Source organism: Panthera uncia, chromosome F1 (assembly GCF_023721935.1).
Source record: "Panthera uncia isolate 11264 chromosome F1, Puncia_PCG_1.0, whole genome shotgun sequence".
Classification (NCBI taxonomy): Eukaryota; Metazoa; Chordata; class Mammalia; order Carnivora; family Felidae; genus Panthera; species Panthera uncia.
In genome coordinates this window covers 35,630,021-35,647,800 of record NC_064813.1, presented here as the reverse complement: position 1 = coordinate 35,647,800, position 17,780 = coordinate 35,630,021, and the positions used below count along the sequence as shown (strand labels likewise).

Below are 17,780 nucleotides of genomic sequence, written 5' to 3'. Positions count from 1 at the left end.
TTTTTGTCTATACTGTTTATACACTAGTCTATAGACCTGCTGGCTGGTTGAATTTTAAAGAGTGCGGAGGTTTAAAGACTTGTCCCCTGAGGGATGCTTCTGCCAGTTGGGAAGCGAGCTGAGGCTGTTTTGCAGAAGTGTGTGCCTGTGTGTTGCGTGTAGAAGGAGGGAGGGGGAGGGTGTGAAAGATTGAGCAACTAACCGGGAAACATTCTTCTTAATTTGAGTCTTAAAAAATTGATGGGAAATATATTACTACTTTGGGTGTATTTAGAAGTAGACAGTGAGTTTGAAATATCTATATTGTTACAGAAATTATATGAACTTTGTAGGGGGGATATCAAAATAGTGTTCATAGGCGTAGTGAATATGATAAATGGCTTCACTTTTTGTAGCAAGACAAGGATTAGCAATGGTCAAGTGAACTGTTTTCAGTTTTAGTAATTTAAATTATTTAAAGTTTAGCAGCTCTTTTAATTACATGTAACAGAATGCTTTCAATAGTCAAACAGCTTTTTCTAAATATGGGGTCTGTGCTCATATTTTTAAAGGTATGTATGTGTTCATAAGCAAACCAGGGTACCCTTCCCTAAAGGTAGAAGGTTGCTTTTTTACATGATGCTTTTCTTTCTGCTTTAGCGTCGTAAGGCTCTTGAAGCTTTCATAGGTATTGCCATTGGAATTTTGCAATGTGATGTTATTAATTAATACCTCATTATAGTCTACAGGTTAAAAGAACTTAATAGATTCTACTTTAAAACACTCAGTATTATGTTTCTGCAGAGGATTTAAATATTCAGATATTAATATTTTCTCTGGACGCAAATTTTATTGGTAAAGAGGTGGTAGTTTTGATGGGGGTGACTACTGCCTGAAGATATTTGCTCTTTTTTTCTTTTTGATAGGAAACATTCTCCTCAATCTCTGCTTTGTCTTGTAAAGTTACCTGGCTTTGAACTTATATGATGTGATCTTCAATTCTAAAGTTTAAGTTTAGAATCAGAGTTAATTTTTAGTTGTTTTTCATATATGACAAAATAGATCTTTCTCAGTTTTTTGCCAAGCGTCCATTATTTGTATTTTATTATGATTGTTAACGAGTATGACTTCCAAAAGCTTTTAAAATTATTTTATAATGACTATAAAATCACTGCAGGTTTCAAAATCAATAGGTTATTTTCTGTGCTCAGTTAAAACATTGATTTTCATATGAGACAATTCATAAACAAAAATACATAGAATAGAAGGTATGTTGTTTTAAACGTAAAGGCTTATTTTTAGATACGCATTTTTTTAAAGAATGTTATTTGAGATAAACTTGATGTTACTCTTGTTGAATTTACTGAGAGAAACATATACATGTGTTTCTTTAGCCATAGAATGTCTTTTTTTTTTTTTTTTTAACCATTTTACTATGGGACATGTAGCGTTGTTTTACCTCTCAGTAATTCATTCTGCTGCCAACTTCATTCCCTTTTCTCTGCCTGCATTTTAATTGAAACAACATTTATATTTTTGAGCCAGGATCTGTCAGAAGTCCCTGTGGCTAGTCTGTGGTACAAGTAGCAGCAGACGTAGCTTACCCATATGGTGCGGTGCTTCTTGTAAAATCCATATGGCCTTGTTGAAGGGAATCCCAGCGGGGATGTGAAGGGTGTTAATACCCTTCAGGCCAGGCCTTTCCCTCCTGGGGCTTCCGTGGCATTGTCAGTGCAATCTGCCAAAGCACCAACTTAATTCCTTTTTAATAATCAATTATTTTAGTCTAGGAACCTGTGCTATTTTTCCTAAGGAAAAAAAAAAAAACTTTTTTCCTCCCTAGAAAATGTCTCAAGAAAAGTTTTAACTGCATCTTTTAAAATATTCTAAAGCTTTTTTTTTTTTAATTTGCATTTGCAGGAAGTACTACAGAGTGTGCCCAAGTTCTGTTTCCCCTTTGACATTGAAAGGTACGGTATAAGGGTATATAAGCCATCATTCAAAGTAACTTTAACTCATCTTAGTGAGCACTTTAAAATGATGACATGTGTTTTTTAGTAAAAAGAAATGTCTTTCTCTTCACCGCTTCTAACAACAACACAAAAATTAAATAATATTTGGAGAGAAGTAGCCTTTTTACATCACTATATCTTTTGTTTTCTCCACTGTGGCCAGTTAGGAGTCTTAAGGATCCATTTCTTCCTTTTGTTCTTCAGGTACATATTGTAAGCACCTGCAGAAAAAAAAATATCACTATGTCCTTAATCAGAGCCTTAGAATTGTGTCTTTTAAAATGAGATGTATATATCCTGGTTTCTATCTCACTTCACCCTAATTGAAAAGACCATCTGTGTGATATTGTAAAACCCATGACTAGTTGTCTCCCAAGAATAGCTGTATAGAAATAGTGCAATATTATGGAAGGCTGCAGGGAAACCCTCCCAGCAGTTTTGAAAATCTCATTATGTTTGTATTTTACTGAACAAATACTGAATGAATAGAGTATTACCTGTGTGTAGTTGGAATTTCACAGAATATATGGGCCTTTGAGTGTAAAAACAGGTCACTTGTTTCTCACGTGATTTTCACACCCTATTATCAGTTTTTTTAACAGTATGATATGGGGGGTTTTAAAAGAAAATTTATTTTCAGAAAATATTTTGCTGAAGTAAAGATGAGTAAAAATCTGAAATTTACAATATTTAAGATCATGCCTTGTGAATGATGGGCTAATTGATACTAATAAGTATCGATACCCCTTGTTTTACCTCCTTTCTGGAGAGTAAATTGTGCTTGTTAAACTTGCAATTTTCAAACTAATAGCAAAGATAAAATAAACGAAGAAAAGCTCTCGAAAGTATATTGTGAACATTGAGCACTAGAGGGCACAGCAGGCACTAGAGGTTGTTTTTGAAGTTTGTGAAATTGTTTTCAAAACCGTCCACTTCAAAGTGTGTTTGGTAAATGTGCAGCACTTGAAATACAGGATTTCCTGACAATTGAAAGCAATTTGTAGTATTGGCAGGCTATAGTAGTAAAGTAACTTACTTCTTTTTACCTAATTCCTGTGGCTGTTTCAAAAGCCAAATTTTCGGTGCGATGGATATCTTACCTTGGGACAAGGAAGCAGATGTTCAGTTATGGTTGTCTAAGGGCAAGATTATAGTCAGTAACAGGAAATGTATTTCTATAGTTCAAATGCTGATAAAGATTCAGTGTAATAATTTACATTGCACCTTACACTGCAGTGTGACACAGAGTATGTGTGATAGCCTGATACTCAGGTCACGGTTCACTTAAATTCTTCATAGTAAGCTTTTTCTGTAGAAATTGCACTCTTGTTTTGCGCTTGGAAATCTACTCAGTGTATGGGTAGCTCTAGAAGAGAATGCTAAAAAAAATGCCAATAGTAATTTTTATGGTACTTTACTGGGTGAGAATGTCAGCAGAAGAAGCAATTAAACAGAGTTGGTAGGGGCTGCCATTGGATTCTAAAGCAACCTGATTTGCTGTCTAAGCAATTTTAAAATAAAATCATGAAAATAGAGGCAGGAGTTGAGCAGAATCAGTCATCGTGTCTTGGTTCTCACTTCCATGGTCTCAGTAAGAGTATTTTCAGATTTATGAAATATTTTGTAAGTACTTTCAGGCATGTGCCAGCTTACGGTGAAATACCTTATGATTCCCTACTAAGGGGTGAGTCTGTATATGTTTAATTGCTCAGCCTGTAAGATGTTACAACTTACTGTGATATTCAGCTCATGATTTCGTTTACACATTTCACACTCATTTTAGTTTTAGAACCTAGTTCTAGATTTGAGAACCAACTGATTGGGAAGGTGAAACCAGTGCCTCATGTAAATATATTCTTGTTTTGTTTTTCTTTAAGAAAATTCTCACGCAAAAGACACATTAAAGTTTTATAATATTGCTGTGTTTTAGAGTATCCCAGAATCAAGTTGGACAGCACTTTACCTTTGTACTGACAGACATTGAAAGTAAACAGAGATTTGGATTCTGCAGACTCACATCAGGAGGCAAAATTTGCTTGTGCATTCTTAGGTGAGTATTTGTAGTAAAACCAAAACAAACCAAAACTGGATGTATTAATCATTAACGGTGCCTTTCTTTGGTACTTTGTTGTGCTTAGGATGCTTAAAAATAATGTGTATAATATTTTTTTGCTTATATGTTTTCTCTAGAGCTAAGTAAGTTGAAAAATAATTTTATTTTCTATATATAGTATCAATTAGGCTTAAAGATTTACCAGTAACAGTAAAATTTTTTTGGAAGAATTCACTCTTTTGCGATTAGTTTTTGTGGGTTTGTGTTTTGGAAAATTAAATATTTAGATGTGAGTTCAAATAATATATATGTCATCTGTGAAATAAGATACAAAAAAAGGCAATGACGGTAATGCATGCTCTTTTCTACCACTGATCCAGAACTTGTATTTTTGAAAGTTAAGTTACTGCTTTAGGGCAACGGTTATAAACTGGTGATTCTGGGTCAGAAATGTTCAGAGATGTTTTATTGGTCCTGTGATGTTTTAAACATTTTGAAGATGTTTCTAACTTTATACATTGTAGTAAAATTTTGCCGAAAATTCAAGTTTCTGATTTCTTTTGCCAAATGGGAATGACTGCTAATTCTGGTCTTGCACTTCCCAGCAGCAGCAATAAGCTGGAACTAAGCAGCAGGTTTGTAGTTGTGCCATGAGTTTGCTAGTTTGTCACCAGTCCTGCCTGTCCTGCTTCAGTTGCTTACATCGTCTGCTTGCCTCAGTATGTAGTTAAGAATGTGTCTCCTTTTGGTAGACCTAGGGTTTTGAGATGCTGGCTGTTGACAAGGAAGGGACCTAAAAATTAGCTTCCCTTTAGTATGTCTTGATGAATCTGAAATCCAGATGTATTCCACAAAAATAAGATTCTATACTGTGGTTATAATATGGATTTTGGTCAAGCTAGATTCTATAGAAATGCTTGTAGGAAAAGAAATAACATTTAATAGTAAAATATTGCAAAGAAAGCTCTGGTGTAAATTTGATGTTCGTTTGCTGTTTAGCTACATTCATAGCATTCTTTGTGCTTTAGGTTCTAAATTCACTCAGAACATTTGTTAGAGTTGGAGAATTTTCTTCAATCTTTATTTGAAAGTAAATGCTTAACTGTTTTACAAGTAATTATGTTTTATCTGGACGAGTATTATGCTTCAAACTAGAGGTTGCGATTCTTACAATTTAAAGCTGGTTGGTTGTGCATTGAGAGTGGGGGTGACAGTGTGGAAAATGGGTTGGGAAAGCTCCTTTTATCATTGTGTTTCATGCTGAAGTTTCAAAAGGGGGGTATAACCTTATCTACTCTGTCCAAGACAGGTTTGTCCTCAGAGAAAGACCAAAAGCTGTATGTCCTTCTAATTTTTCTCTGTCAATCTTAAGATTTTTCGTTAAAATGTCAAATTTACAAAAGAGTTTCAAGAATACTACAGTGAACTCTTGTATATACATCAACCAGATTCACAATTGTTAACATGCTTCTCTCTCTCCTTCCTCTACGTCCCTGTCAGTACACATACACCCACAAGCAAATTCTTTTTCTCTGTCTTTCTCTTAGGGTTGTTTTTGCTGACCCACTTGAGAGTAAATTACAGACATCATTTTTCTGTAATATTTGAACCTGCATTTTTACAACTTACCGCATTGCCTCTGAAATGAGTTCCTGATATGGATAATTAAAGATTATGAACCTTTGTCTTCGTGTTGAACTGTTAAAATATTTTGAATACACTGAACCTATTCATAATTAGCAAACCGTTCTTAGATATTCAGAATAGTCCCTACAAATGTGCTTATAGAATAAACATTCTGGGAAATATCTGCTTAAGTTTAGGAAAGCCAATATTACTTCAGAATATTTACACAAAAAAGCACTATAGCTATTTGTTAAATTCGTGAATGACTGGTATAGTGTTCATGTCTCCAAACCAGGGGTCATTAATTTGGAGAAAGCAGATTCTAAAAAAGTTACAGTAATCGAGTTATTGTTGTCAAACTTGTATATGTAGAAGAACATCTGAGTGTTGTAGTACTTTTTGGATTAGGAATAGTTTGACCCGCAGAAAATAAAGTTATATTACATACATTTAATGAAAGAGTAAAATCATACATGCCAATAAAGAAAACCTTTCACAATCTGCATTACTGGGTTATTTTATGTTTAAAAAATATTCCTTTTTCATCTCTATCTGTTCATTTATTTTTGTCATGTGACAGTGCTTTCTGGTAGATAAGAAATAGGTATCAAGGCTTTATGAAAAAAAAAATAGGGGAGAGTCTTTAATTGACAAGTTTCTATTCTCCAGCTTAGTTTTTCCTAGGCAATTTAAAAAAGACTGCCATCTCAAGATTTTAATGGCATAACAGAATCTTTGTCCTAAAAGGCAATGTGCTCTGTTGAGAATAGCCAGATTAGAGAATAGCCAGTAAATTAGAGAGCTATTTACTTTTAATAGTGAAAAAGAATTAAAACTTAGTGGAATTCAGCAGTGTATTCAGAAAGTTGTTGGGGCGCCTGGGTGGCTCAGTTGGTTGAGTGTCCAACTTTAGCTCAGGTCATGATCTCATGGCTCGTGGGTTCCAGCCCTGCGTCGGGCTCTGTGCTGACAGCTCAGAGCCTGGAGCTACTTCAGATTCTCTGTCTCCTTCTCTCTTGACCGCTTCCCCACTTGTGCTCTGTCTCTGTCTCTCTTTCTCTCTCAAAAATAAATAAACATTAAAAATTATTATAGGTAAATACCTATTTTAAGCTATTAAAATAGCTTAATAGTAATTAATGTATGTCTTTGAAAATAATTTTAACAAATCTCTTAAATGCTATAGTAAGGAGAATAATGGTGTTCTGGGTCCTGGTTTGCCTATGAATTAGACCAGGTCTCCCCCCAGTTTAGATTTAACTTTATAATTATTGAAAGGAAGGATAAAACTTTAAATGTACTAGAAGAAAATATTGTTGGTTTTTAAAAATTACTGTAGTTATGAGTGCTTTTATATCCATCCCTACTATTGAATCTTGAGGCCAAAAAGATTGGCATCTTTGTATGATGATGGAAGCTTTTGTTAGATGACAACAATAATAAGGGAATTAAAAATACCAATAATGAGTGGCACCTGGGTGGCTCAGTTGTTTAAGCATCTGACTCTTGATCTCAGCTCAGGTCTTGATTTCAGGGTCATGAGTTCAAGCCCTGCTTTGGGCTCTGCACTGAGCGTGAAGCCTACTTAAAAAAAAAAAAAAACCCAAACCAAAAAAACAATAATGAAGTGATAAGAATATGTTTACAATCACTGTAACAGAGTTAATAGCCATGATACATAATAAATACCTACAAGTTAATGACACAGAGCCCAATAGAAGAATAAGTAAATCCTCAAAAAACTAGAAATAGAACTACCCTACGACCCAGCAATTGCCACTACTAGGCATTTATCCAAGGAATACAGATGTGCTGTTCGAAGGGACACGTGCACTCTCATGTTTATAGCAGCACTATCAACAAGAGCCAAAGTATGGAAAGAGCCCAAATGTTCATTGATGGATGAATGGATAAAGATGTGGTATATATGTATATGTGTATATATACACATATAATACATACAATGGAGTATTACTTGGCGATCAAAAAGAATGAAATCTTGTTGTTTGCAACTACATGGATGGAACTGGAGGGCATTATGCTAAGTGAAATTAGTCAGAGAAAGACAAAAATCATATGACTTCACTCATATGAGGACTTTAAGAGACAAAACAGATGAACATAAGGGAAGGGAAACAAAAATAATATAAAAACAGGGAGGGGGACAAAACAGAAGAGACTCATAAATATGGAGAACAAACTGAGGGTTGCTTGAGGGGTTGTGGGAGGGGGGATGGGCTAAATGGTTAAGGGGCCCTAAGGAATCTACTCCTGAAATCATTGTTTCACTACATGCTAACTAGGGATGTAAATTTTAAAAAAATTTAAAAAAAATTAAAGAAAAACCTTATATGACTTTACCACCCCCCCCCAAAAAAAAGAATAAGTAAAGTATCTGAATAACATATTCACACAGGAAATTTAAATAGCATATACACCTATGAATGATGCTCGGCCTTGCTGAAGGTGAAAGAACTGAGCACATTAAGATTGACAGAAGTGGAATAAAAAAAACAACATGAGGGGAAACAGACATGTCATGTACTGTTTATGGGACTATAAAATGACATAACCTCAATTTAATAATACCTATCAGATTTGTAAAATCTCATGCTCCTTAACTTAATTATAGGTCCACAATTTTAAATCTCAGGAATATTGCCCGTAGTCATCAGTAAAGTGTGAGCAAAGTTACTACAGCATGGTTTATAAGCAAAAAAATGGGACATAAATGTCCCTCAGTAGGAGTCGATTAAGTATGTTATGGTACATTCCCCAGTCTCCCTGGTGACCAACCCCCCCTTACCTGCTAGAATGTTCTCTGTGTTTTTCACTGATGTGTTACTCTCTCAGTGCCTACAATAGTGCCTGGCACATAGTGAATTCTTAATAGTTATTTGTTGAATAATTAAATTAATGTATAAATGACAGGATGGAATATTATTTATCTATTAGGGAAAATTATATATACATACAGATTCTGACTCAGAGAAATGTTTATGATATATTGTGAAATGAAAAGTTTCTTTCATGGTACGTTCTTATATTATTAAAGAACAATTTATATGTGTATATAAATTCATGTATTTTAAGAAGTAGTTAACAATGAGAAAGAGCATATATTAACATATCATTGTATATATTTATAAAAAAGACTTAGAAGGATAGATCTCTAATTTTGTTTTACTTTCCACATTTCAGCATTTATCCATTTTTTTGTGTGATGAATGAGGCATTTTAACCAGCTTTTCCTTGTTCTAAAATCTAGATATTAGAACTATAAATAGCATATGAAAATCAGTAGGAATTTAACCAGATCATCTTTTGTCAGTTAAAATATGTAGTCTCTTTGCAAGATAAGAGATTATTTTACTAGTGTGTTTTATTAAAGGCCCTTCAAAGGGAGTCACTTGATCATTGTGATATAGCACAATTAAGAATGGAAAGGGTCGTTTCATTCTGTGCCCTTGCTTTTGAAATTTGGAGTCACAGTGTGTGAAAGAATGACCTTTGGAAGAGAAAAAAAATATGGCTTGTGAAATGACTTTCCCATCCCCATCACGGAACCTGAGATTAGTGTTTTTCTATAATTTCAATTACGAGGTGGTTGGAGAAATGCTGCTTTGTCTATAATTTATTTCCTATTTGTTTCCCTTCCAACACTGCTCATTTAATTTCGTTGTATCCTTAAGATGTAGAAGAATGTTTGTTTCAATATGAAACCAAGATTTAGAATTTAGTAATTTTCTGAGGTGAGTGGGGAAGGAAGGTAGAATTATCTAATAAACTATTCACAGGATTAGTTAGGGCGATCAGGCCTATTCATCTGAAGACCAGGTTTTTTTGTATGTGTGGGGGTTTTTTTGTTGTTGTTGTTGTTTTTGTTTTGTTTTAAATTATGGAACGTGGTGCTTTCAGGGTTGTATGAGAGAATCACCTATGCTGGTATTCTGAGTTTTAACTTGGGAGTAATGTTTGATTCTGTTTTGTGGGAGTGTCCTAATTTTCTTAGAATCCCACCTTAGTTCTAAGGCTTCTTAGAGTTTAGCCTTTAACAGGGCTAAGATTTTAGAAATATGACAAAATACTTGCATAAGCAAGAGACAGACATATATGTCTTTAACCATGTTTTTCTGATAACAAAAATAATATATTTTACTAGGGAAAATGAGGAAGATCCAGAGAAGTGTAAAAAAAGAAAATAAAGGCACTTGTATGTGCAACACTTACTTAAATTTTTGTATTACATTCTTGCCTCATTTCTGTAAGACTTGTTAAAATACATTTACAAATCTTCCTGTCAGATAGCAAACTAAATAATGAACTTAGTCTTTAGTCAAAATTTTTAAAATGAATGCATGCAAGTACAGCAGTTTATAAATTGGGAAAGTTGCAGTGGCTTTCACAGTATCCCCTGTAAGTGCTAAGAGGTTTGCACATGGTCAATCGACAGTTTTTTCTTTCCTTAAAAGTTGAGATTTAACACAAAGATGATTTCCTTTCTGATTATAGTTCTCTAAATTTTTAGTTACATGTATCTTTACCTGGAATATATTATGACTTTCAAATATGAAAACTTTTCATACCTTGTCCGTGAACCTGTTGTGCAAAATCAGCCATTTATATTGAAACATACACCATTCTTAGGTGTTCCTCTGTGAGATAATACTGGTTTTATTATTTAGGGGTTATTCTCAATATTAAATGATTTAATATCCTTAGATAGAAATTAATATTTTTCCTGTTGTCTTTGTAATATTCTGCTAAACACTTTAAATATTCTCTATTGTGATTAAATATATATTCACAAAAAAATCTTTTCATTTGTATTGCCTTCTAGTGGTTGTATTTTAACGATCTAAATTTTAAAAGAAAAATATAAATGTCTCTTGAGTTTGTTGATATTTAACAGTTTAAAATATTTTAGGTCCTTAAAGATAGTCATAATGAGGATGAAATACATTTAAAGGTGGTTAAGATTTTTAATATGAAGTAAAATCAAGTATAAAAGTTGATGTTTACTTTTGAATTTTCAGCCATGGTTGTATACTTTAGCTCTTTCTATGGCATATCTATCCTAGCTTAACAAGATTTCCAAAATGTTCTGAGATATTACTAATTTAAATCTTGCCGTTGTTTGTATTTAGAATTGCTTTCACATGCTAACAAAAATGCAAGAAATAACTTTTTCTCCCCCTAATTTGATTAACATAATTTTAGAACGATAAAAGTGTTGCCAAGGGTTCAAAATGAAATGCCCTAATAAGGAAGACAGATTGATGTTTAGTGTTTAGGGCCTTTGTAGTCCCCTCCTGTGCCTCCCCCTGCACTTTAACTCATACCAAACTTGAAGCTTTCACACTCTTCCTCTGGGCAAATCCCTGAGAAGCAGAATGTTTCAATTTTACACATTTTGTGTCAATTTTCCAGACAGAAAAACAGCCTCTAGACATGAGACGTTTTTCTACGGAAAGGCAGTTTCCTTAGTTTTATTTGATTACTCTAAGTTAGGTTCCTGCTGATCACTTAGACTGTTAGTGGTTACCTGACTATTTGACAAAAAACATTTCCTTTCCTTTATTTAACCTTTGACTTTTGGATGTAAAAGTTTTATCAGCTCTATAGTGGAAGCACAAGTGTGGGGGAAGTCTTCTTACTGCCACAAAATGGATTCATGACTTTATACTTACTGTGTTTTGCCTTATGTCTTCACAAAAAATAAATAAATAAGAAAATCTCATGACTAAACTTGAAGAATCTCTTGCCTTTTAAGCAAATAATTGGTCTAAATGTATTTATTTTACATTTATATATGTTTGCAAGACTATGAGAGTCACAGTTATTCTTTGTTAGAGAAATTACATTTTTGGTTTTATAAGACTCAAGTAAAATATTGTCGTTATAGTGTGTTGAGTACATTTTTTTAGCTTTCTAGGATTTTTGTGGTTGGTTGTAAGAAAGCAGATTTTGACTGTCTTTGGGACTATAACATTTAGTGAAAAAATATTTTAACTTACAATTCATCAGTTTAAGGGCTTGTATATTAGTTAGAAATGGCTTTCAACATGTATTGTTTGAAAATTATCTTAAAAGCCACAAAAGTAAAAAACATGAGAATAACATTTCTTACCCAGCATCTTAAGCTTATATAATTTACAATGTTTTATAAGTTTGTAACTTTTATAATATATGTGTTATTTTTACTATACACATTTTGTCTGTAAAGTTTGCAATGGAATCCTGTTAAAATATTTGAATTACTGATGACTTTGTGTACTCCAGAGCATATTCTTTGTCATATGAAAGAATGAGCAGGACTTCCTGTTGAGTAGTTGCTTCATAACAAGGATTGTGAATTCAGTTACCTACAGGGACCAGGAATGGGATTCAAATGAGATACACAGGTTAAGTGTCTGACAATTAGAAGTCGGGATTAGTGTGGTGATCCAAATAGCACACACCACATCCAAAGACTGGAGTCATTACACAGCTCTAGGTACTTGTTACAGAGTGAAAAATGCGTGCCTGGTATTGCCAGTTCTTTTGATTTCTAAGAGGAGCAAGAAGTCCAGATTTTTAAGTGAATTATCTCAGGTTTAGAAGGTGGCAACTTATTTAAACAACAAGGGTGGGTTGATCACACAAAATATGCCCATTGGGCTGGAGATGGTTAGTCTGCAGGTCGCCAGTCTGTATCCTCTACTCTAGATGCTATTGTTTATTAGCAACAGAAAATGCCCAAGCTTCCCTGATGTTTCTAGGAGCATGACTGGTTGTAGAATAGCTCCACTTTGATGTGTGATGTTTTTATTAAAATATGAATGATATTTAGTCTTTAAAAAGGAGATATAATTATCACCAAGAATCAGTACAGTTCACAAGTGCATGTTATGTGTAACTAATCACCGTGCTTTATGGCGACACTGGTGTATCAGGAAGTGCTGTAGAAATTCAAGTCTGTTTCTCTATCTCCTGTGAACAAATTATATACAGAAAAAGATATTGACTACACAATAGAGATTGAAGTTATAAGTCCTCCTATTGGTTAAAACATCGTACTTAGATTGTTGGTAAGTAGACTTACATTACTTTGAGAGGGATGTTGTTCCATGTTGTAGGCCATGTCCTTTCAAAATTTTCAAAATTTTTAAAATTTATAATTGGAAGGAATTGCCAATATGCTAGATGAAAGAATTAAACAGATCTTTATCTGCTGAGATATTTGTCTATATGAACAAAATGTAATTTAAAAGGCTCTGGACAGTAGTTAGATAAACAAATTTTGGAAGATAGAATTTGCTTAAGCAGATAGAAATTATTAATAGACTGATTTAGGTTTAAACTGAAATATATTTTGTTATGGTTTATTTAGCTACCTGAAAATGTCTGCTCATTGGACTTGTTTATTCAAAGGTTGGATATATTATCAAACTCCATGCCTGCACTGGGTGATGGGCTATCTACCGTGGACCCCTGAGCAAGTATTGCTGTCAGATTGATCAGTGTTCTAATCCTGGTCTTGCCATTTGGTAACTTTGTGACCCTGGATAATTTGCTTTAATTTAGTTTCGTCAATTATACACTATGGCATTATTTTAATAATTAAAGGAGATAACACATACAAAGTATGTAGCATGTTTACATACATATAGTTAGTGCTTAAGAAGTTTTATTCCCTGTTCTTCCAATTATTTTGACATAGAGAGTCTCATTCTTAGACTCTGCTCTGTATTCTCTAGATGGGCATAGAACTAATAAGTCATGTTACCCAAACAGAAATAACAGAGCATGATGGACCCTTACACATGACTATGAGAATATCCCAAATGTAAACTTTGTTGCAGTGTTTTTTTAAAAAATAGCGTTAGCCTGATTTACAGATGAAATCATATTAGAGGTAGTTATAAAACATCACTGTGTCTAGCAGTGCTGTAAACATAATTAAGTTCAGTGTTGAATTTGATAATTAAGACACTGAACGTGAAAACAAAATCCAGCGTGTCATGTATCAAGAACAAACATAGCTTGGTACCAGGATGAAATTCAGTAAGAGTTAGTATTCTTGGAGATCATAAAAAATAGCAGTAATTATATAGATACCAAAATACCTAACACAAATAAAACTGATAAATCTTGAGAAGTAACCTAAATGTTAATCAGTTATTTAATTCAATTTGTTTTATTTTCAAAAACAGTCAAATAATCTTACAGATAAATTATATAAATTAGCTTCTAATGAAAAGTAGGGTTTTAATTCATCTCCACAATTTGAAAGAAAATTGAAAGAGGAAGATAGCCAATGAAAACTAATAATGTAAAGATGAAAAATCCAGAACACTGAAAAGCATATTTGCACTGTTGGTGGGAAAACAGTATGGGGATTCCTCAAAAAGTTAAAAATAAAACTACCTTATGATCCAGCAATTGCACTACTGGGTATTTACCCAAAGAATGCAAGAACACTACTAATTCAAAGGGATAGATGAACCCCTGTGTTTATAGCAGCATTACTTACAATAGCCAAGATATGGAAGCAGTTCAAGTGTCCATTAATTGACTAACAAATAAAGAAGATGTCATATAGATATTGCATAATAATAAATTACATATTTAAATATAAATATGTGTATAATGGAATGTTATTCAGCCATAAAGAGGGATGAAATCTTGCCATTTACAATGACATGGAAGGAGCTAGAGAGTATATAATGCTAAGTGAAATGAGTCAGTCAGAGAAAGACTAATACCACATGATTTCACTTATATGTGGAATTTAAGAAACCAAACAAGGGAAAAATAGAGACAGAGACAAAGCAAATTATGGAGAACAATCTGATATTATGAGAGGGGAGGGTGGGGTGGTGATGGGTTGAATAAGTGATGGGGATTAAGGACTGCACTTGTGATGAGCACAGGGTGATGTATGGAACTGGTGACTTAACTATATCGTATACCTGAAACTAATAGAATGCTCTATGTTAACTAACTGGAATTAAAATAAAACTAAAAAAAAAAAGAAAAGCATGCAAGATGAAAAGAGCGTTAATGTATTTTGTCTAGAAAAAGATTATCTTATTTTGTAATAACTTATGATACATTTATTATAATTTTTATTTTTATAATGGACCAAGAAAGAAGAATTCGGGTTAAAATGGTTTCACATTATTTAAGTAAGGTGGAAATGACAATATAAGGATTAACAGGTAGGCATGCAACCATCTAAAATCAATAAATTTTGCTTTATCTAAAAATTCTTGAGAGCAAGATAGAAACAGAACAGCATGCTCCTTGAATAGATTAGGTCTCATCTTATGTGAACATACAGATCTGAACTACATGACATATTGAAATTTTCCTGAGGTGACACTTTCTTCAGGCCATTAAAAGTTGAAATATGAATATGAAATGCTTGCAAATGAAAGAAATGGCACTTGTATCCAAGGAGCTGTGGAAGGACATTCTCCATGAAAATTATTTCATTTGAGTTATAAAGAGTGTAGAAAACATGATGTGGTAATTTGCATGGTATTGAGTTGATAATTTAAAAATAGTGTTAGTAATCTTTTTCTTTCTTTCTTCTTTTGTGAGAGATACAGTAGAATAGCCATCTGAGCACTAGAGTTAAAGAGTTGAATAATTTAAATAAGAAAGTTGAGAATACCTACACTAACTTCTGATTTTCAGGTTTCCCAAAGGCTGTAGACCGGTTGTTCTTTAGGCCTTTGTAGTTTATTCTTCTATTTAACTGTTCTTAGTGGGATTAGATTTTTTGTGTCCTATATCCTGGTGTTCCTCCTTTTTGCTTCACTGTCTCAGTTTGTTAAAGCCATCCTTTGGTAGTCTCCCAAAAATAGTGCAAAGGAGGTAAATTTCTGAGTCTGAGCATGACTGAAAATGTTATCAGTCTAGCCCCACCTGTGATTGGTAGTTTCTCTGGGCAGAGAACTATAGTCAGGGAGATAGACACGCGCCCCCCCCCCCCCAGGTGGCACAGACCCTGGGCCTTGCCACCTGCTCCCTCCTCATTGGCTCTCTGACCTGTGTCAAACTAAATTCCAGATCCTAGGAGAGAAAGTCCCTGGGAGTGCAAACACATGGGGTGGGATGGGGAGGACTCCATGATGTCCCCTCCATTTCTGAAGAAAGCTGCCTTGCATTTTGAAGGCATTATCTTCTTACTTTCTGGAATTGCCTGTTTGAGAGGCTCAGTGGCATTTTGAATTTAATTCCTTTGTATGTTACGTGTTTTGTCTTAGGTGCTTTCTGTCCCCTGTTGTGGAATTTTTCACTGTGATATTCTAGTTTGGCTCATTGATTTTACAGTTCGCTCAGTGGCTCTCTCATTCTGAACACTCATATCTAGGAGTTTTTCCAGTTAACTTTTAAAAAAGAAATTTTTATTGCTGTTTTCCCTCTTTTCTTTCTTTTTGGAACTACTGTTAGTCAACTACATGATTGAGTCAGGTACATGATTGGTGCCCTGGTATTTTAATGTTTACTCTCCTATTATCTCTTCATTCTAGTTGCTAAGAGATATTTTTCATTTACTTTCTAACCTTTCTATTGATTTTAAGTATTTCAGATTTCATATTTTGAACATCTAAGAGTTTTTTCTGTTTTTTAAAAAATTTTCTTCACTTCTTTTTTAGATTTCATTCTAAGAGCATTCTGTTCTTTATTCAGCTCCTAAGAATATTAGTGATAACTTTTTAGAGTTCTCATCTGTTGTTTGTATTGTCTGTGTTTACTTGGAATTCCTTTTATGTTTGTATTGATGTCTGTATTTCCTCAAATGTCTGGTGGTCGGACTGCTAATTTATATTTAAGATAGAGGCACTAAACTGCATTAGAAAACTTTGTCCATGCAGTGGTGGGTTTCATTCCAAGAAAATAGGACCTCTGAGGTTTTTTTTTGTTTTTGTTTTTGTTTTTTTCTTTGAAAGATTCCTGGATCAGTGTTTCAGGATCCTGGGATGGGGGGAAGTGTGCAAATATACTAGCTACTGGTCATTTTCCCTTCTGTTGGCACCTAGATTTTGGTGTTCTTTCTTTTGCTAAGTCAGTTATCATTCTTCATTTCCTTTTTGTCTTCACAAAACCATTCACCTGTGTTGCTGTTACTTTTTTCTCCATTTCTCTTGTCCTCATTAATTTATACCCTTTTTACTCATTTACTCATCATTTTAGTGCCATTTCCAAAGGGCACAGAGATAAATGTATGTATTCAATGTGCTACATTTAACTATAAGTTGGTAGATATTTTAAAATATAGGCATATTTTATATTATTAGTTAGTATTTACAATCATTATTTTAAAGAACTCTATAACAATTCTGCTGAATAAAGATACTATTTTAACTGTTATTCTGTTATGACTTTAGGTTACTCTTGAATGAAAAAGCATCTTTCATAGCCATTAATGAATCAGACATTATATGAAAAATACAGATAGAAAGTTGTTTTTCTAAGCCTTGTTCATTGATTTTTAAATTTTAAATTTGTTTTATATATATATATAGTGTGTGTGTGTTTGTGTGTGTGTGTGTGTGTGTGTGTGTGAATGTATACACACACACACACACACACACACACACAACTCTTGTCAGGATACAATTATGTAGTAAGAGCATCACACTGTTTCTCTTAGAAAGTAGTCTATTGTAGTAATTCTTTGAAAAAAAAGAATATTTGTTAATTGATACTTAACTGTACTGGTGTTTTGTGGTTTACTGTTCTTCTATGTGAAAAGCATACATTTTAATAAATAGAGCTTTGAATAGATTTTATATCTACTAGTGTCTTAATTTGTTAATAAGTGCAGATTTTTTGTGCACAACTGAATTTTGGACTTAGTATATTTTGCTTTCATAAAAGTTAATTATAGTTGTATCTAGTAAAATGAATTAAAACGAATTTTCGATTATATGTGTTTTTGGTATCTAAAAGCTTTTTTTTAAGTTAAATTTTGTTTTTATTTTTTTATTTATTTTAATATATGAAATTTATTGTCAAATTGGTTTCCATACAACACCCAGTGCTCATCCCAAAAGATGACCTCTTCAATACCCATCACCTCCCCTCCCCCCCCCCCCCCCCCCCCCCCACCCCCC

The 17,780-nt window shown here is 33.5% G+C and overlaps 1 protein-coding gene across 4 annotated transcripts in view; it reads left to right on the top strand.

The window, feature by feature from the left end:
* DENND1B (DENN domain containing 1B) overlaps positions 1–17,780 on the top strand; it is a 255,997-nt gene that overhangs the window by 99,388 nt on the left and 138,829 nt on the right. For all 4 annotated transcript variants that reach the window (XM_049634299.1, XM_049634300.1, XM_049634301.1 and 1 more), the window contains exons 4-5: positions 1,900–1,949; positions 3,922–4,041. In XM_049634299.1, the coding sequence (XP_049490256.1) occupies positions 1,900–1,949; positions 3,922–4,041 (170 nt within the window). The remainder of the gene's footprint in view (positions 1–1,899; positions 1,950–3,921; positions 4,042–17,780) is intronic.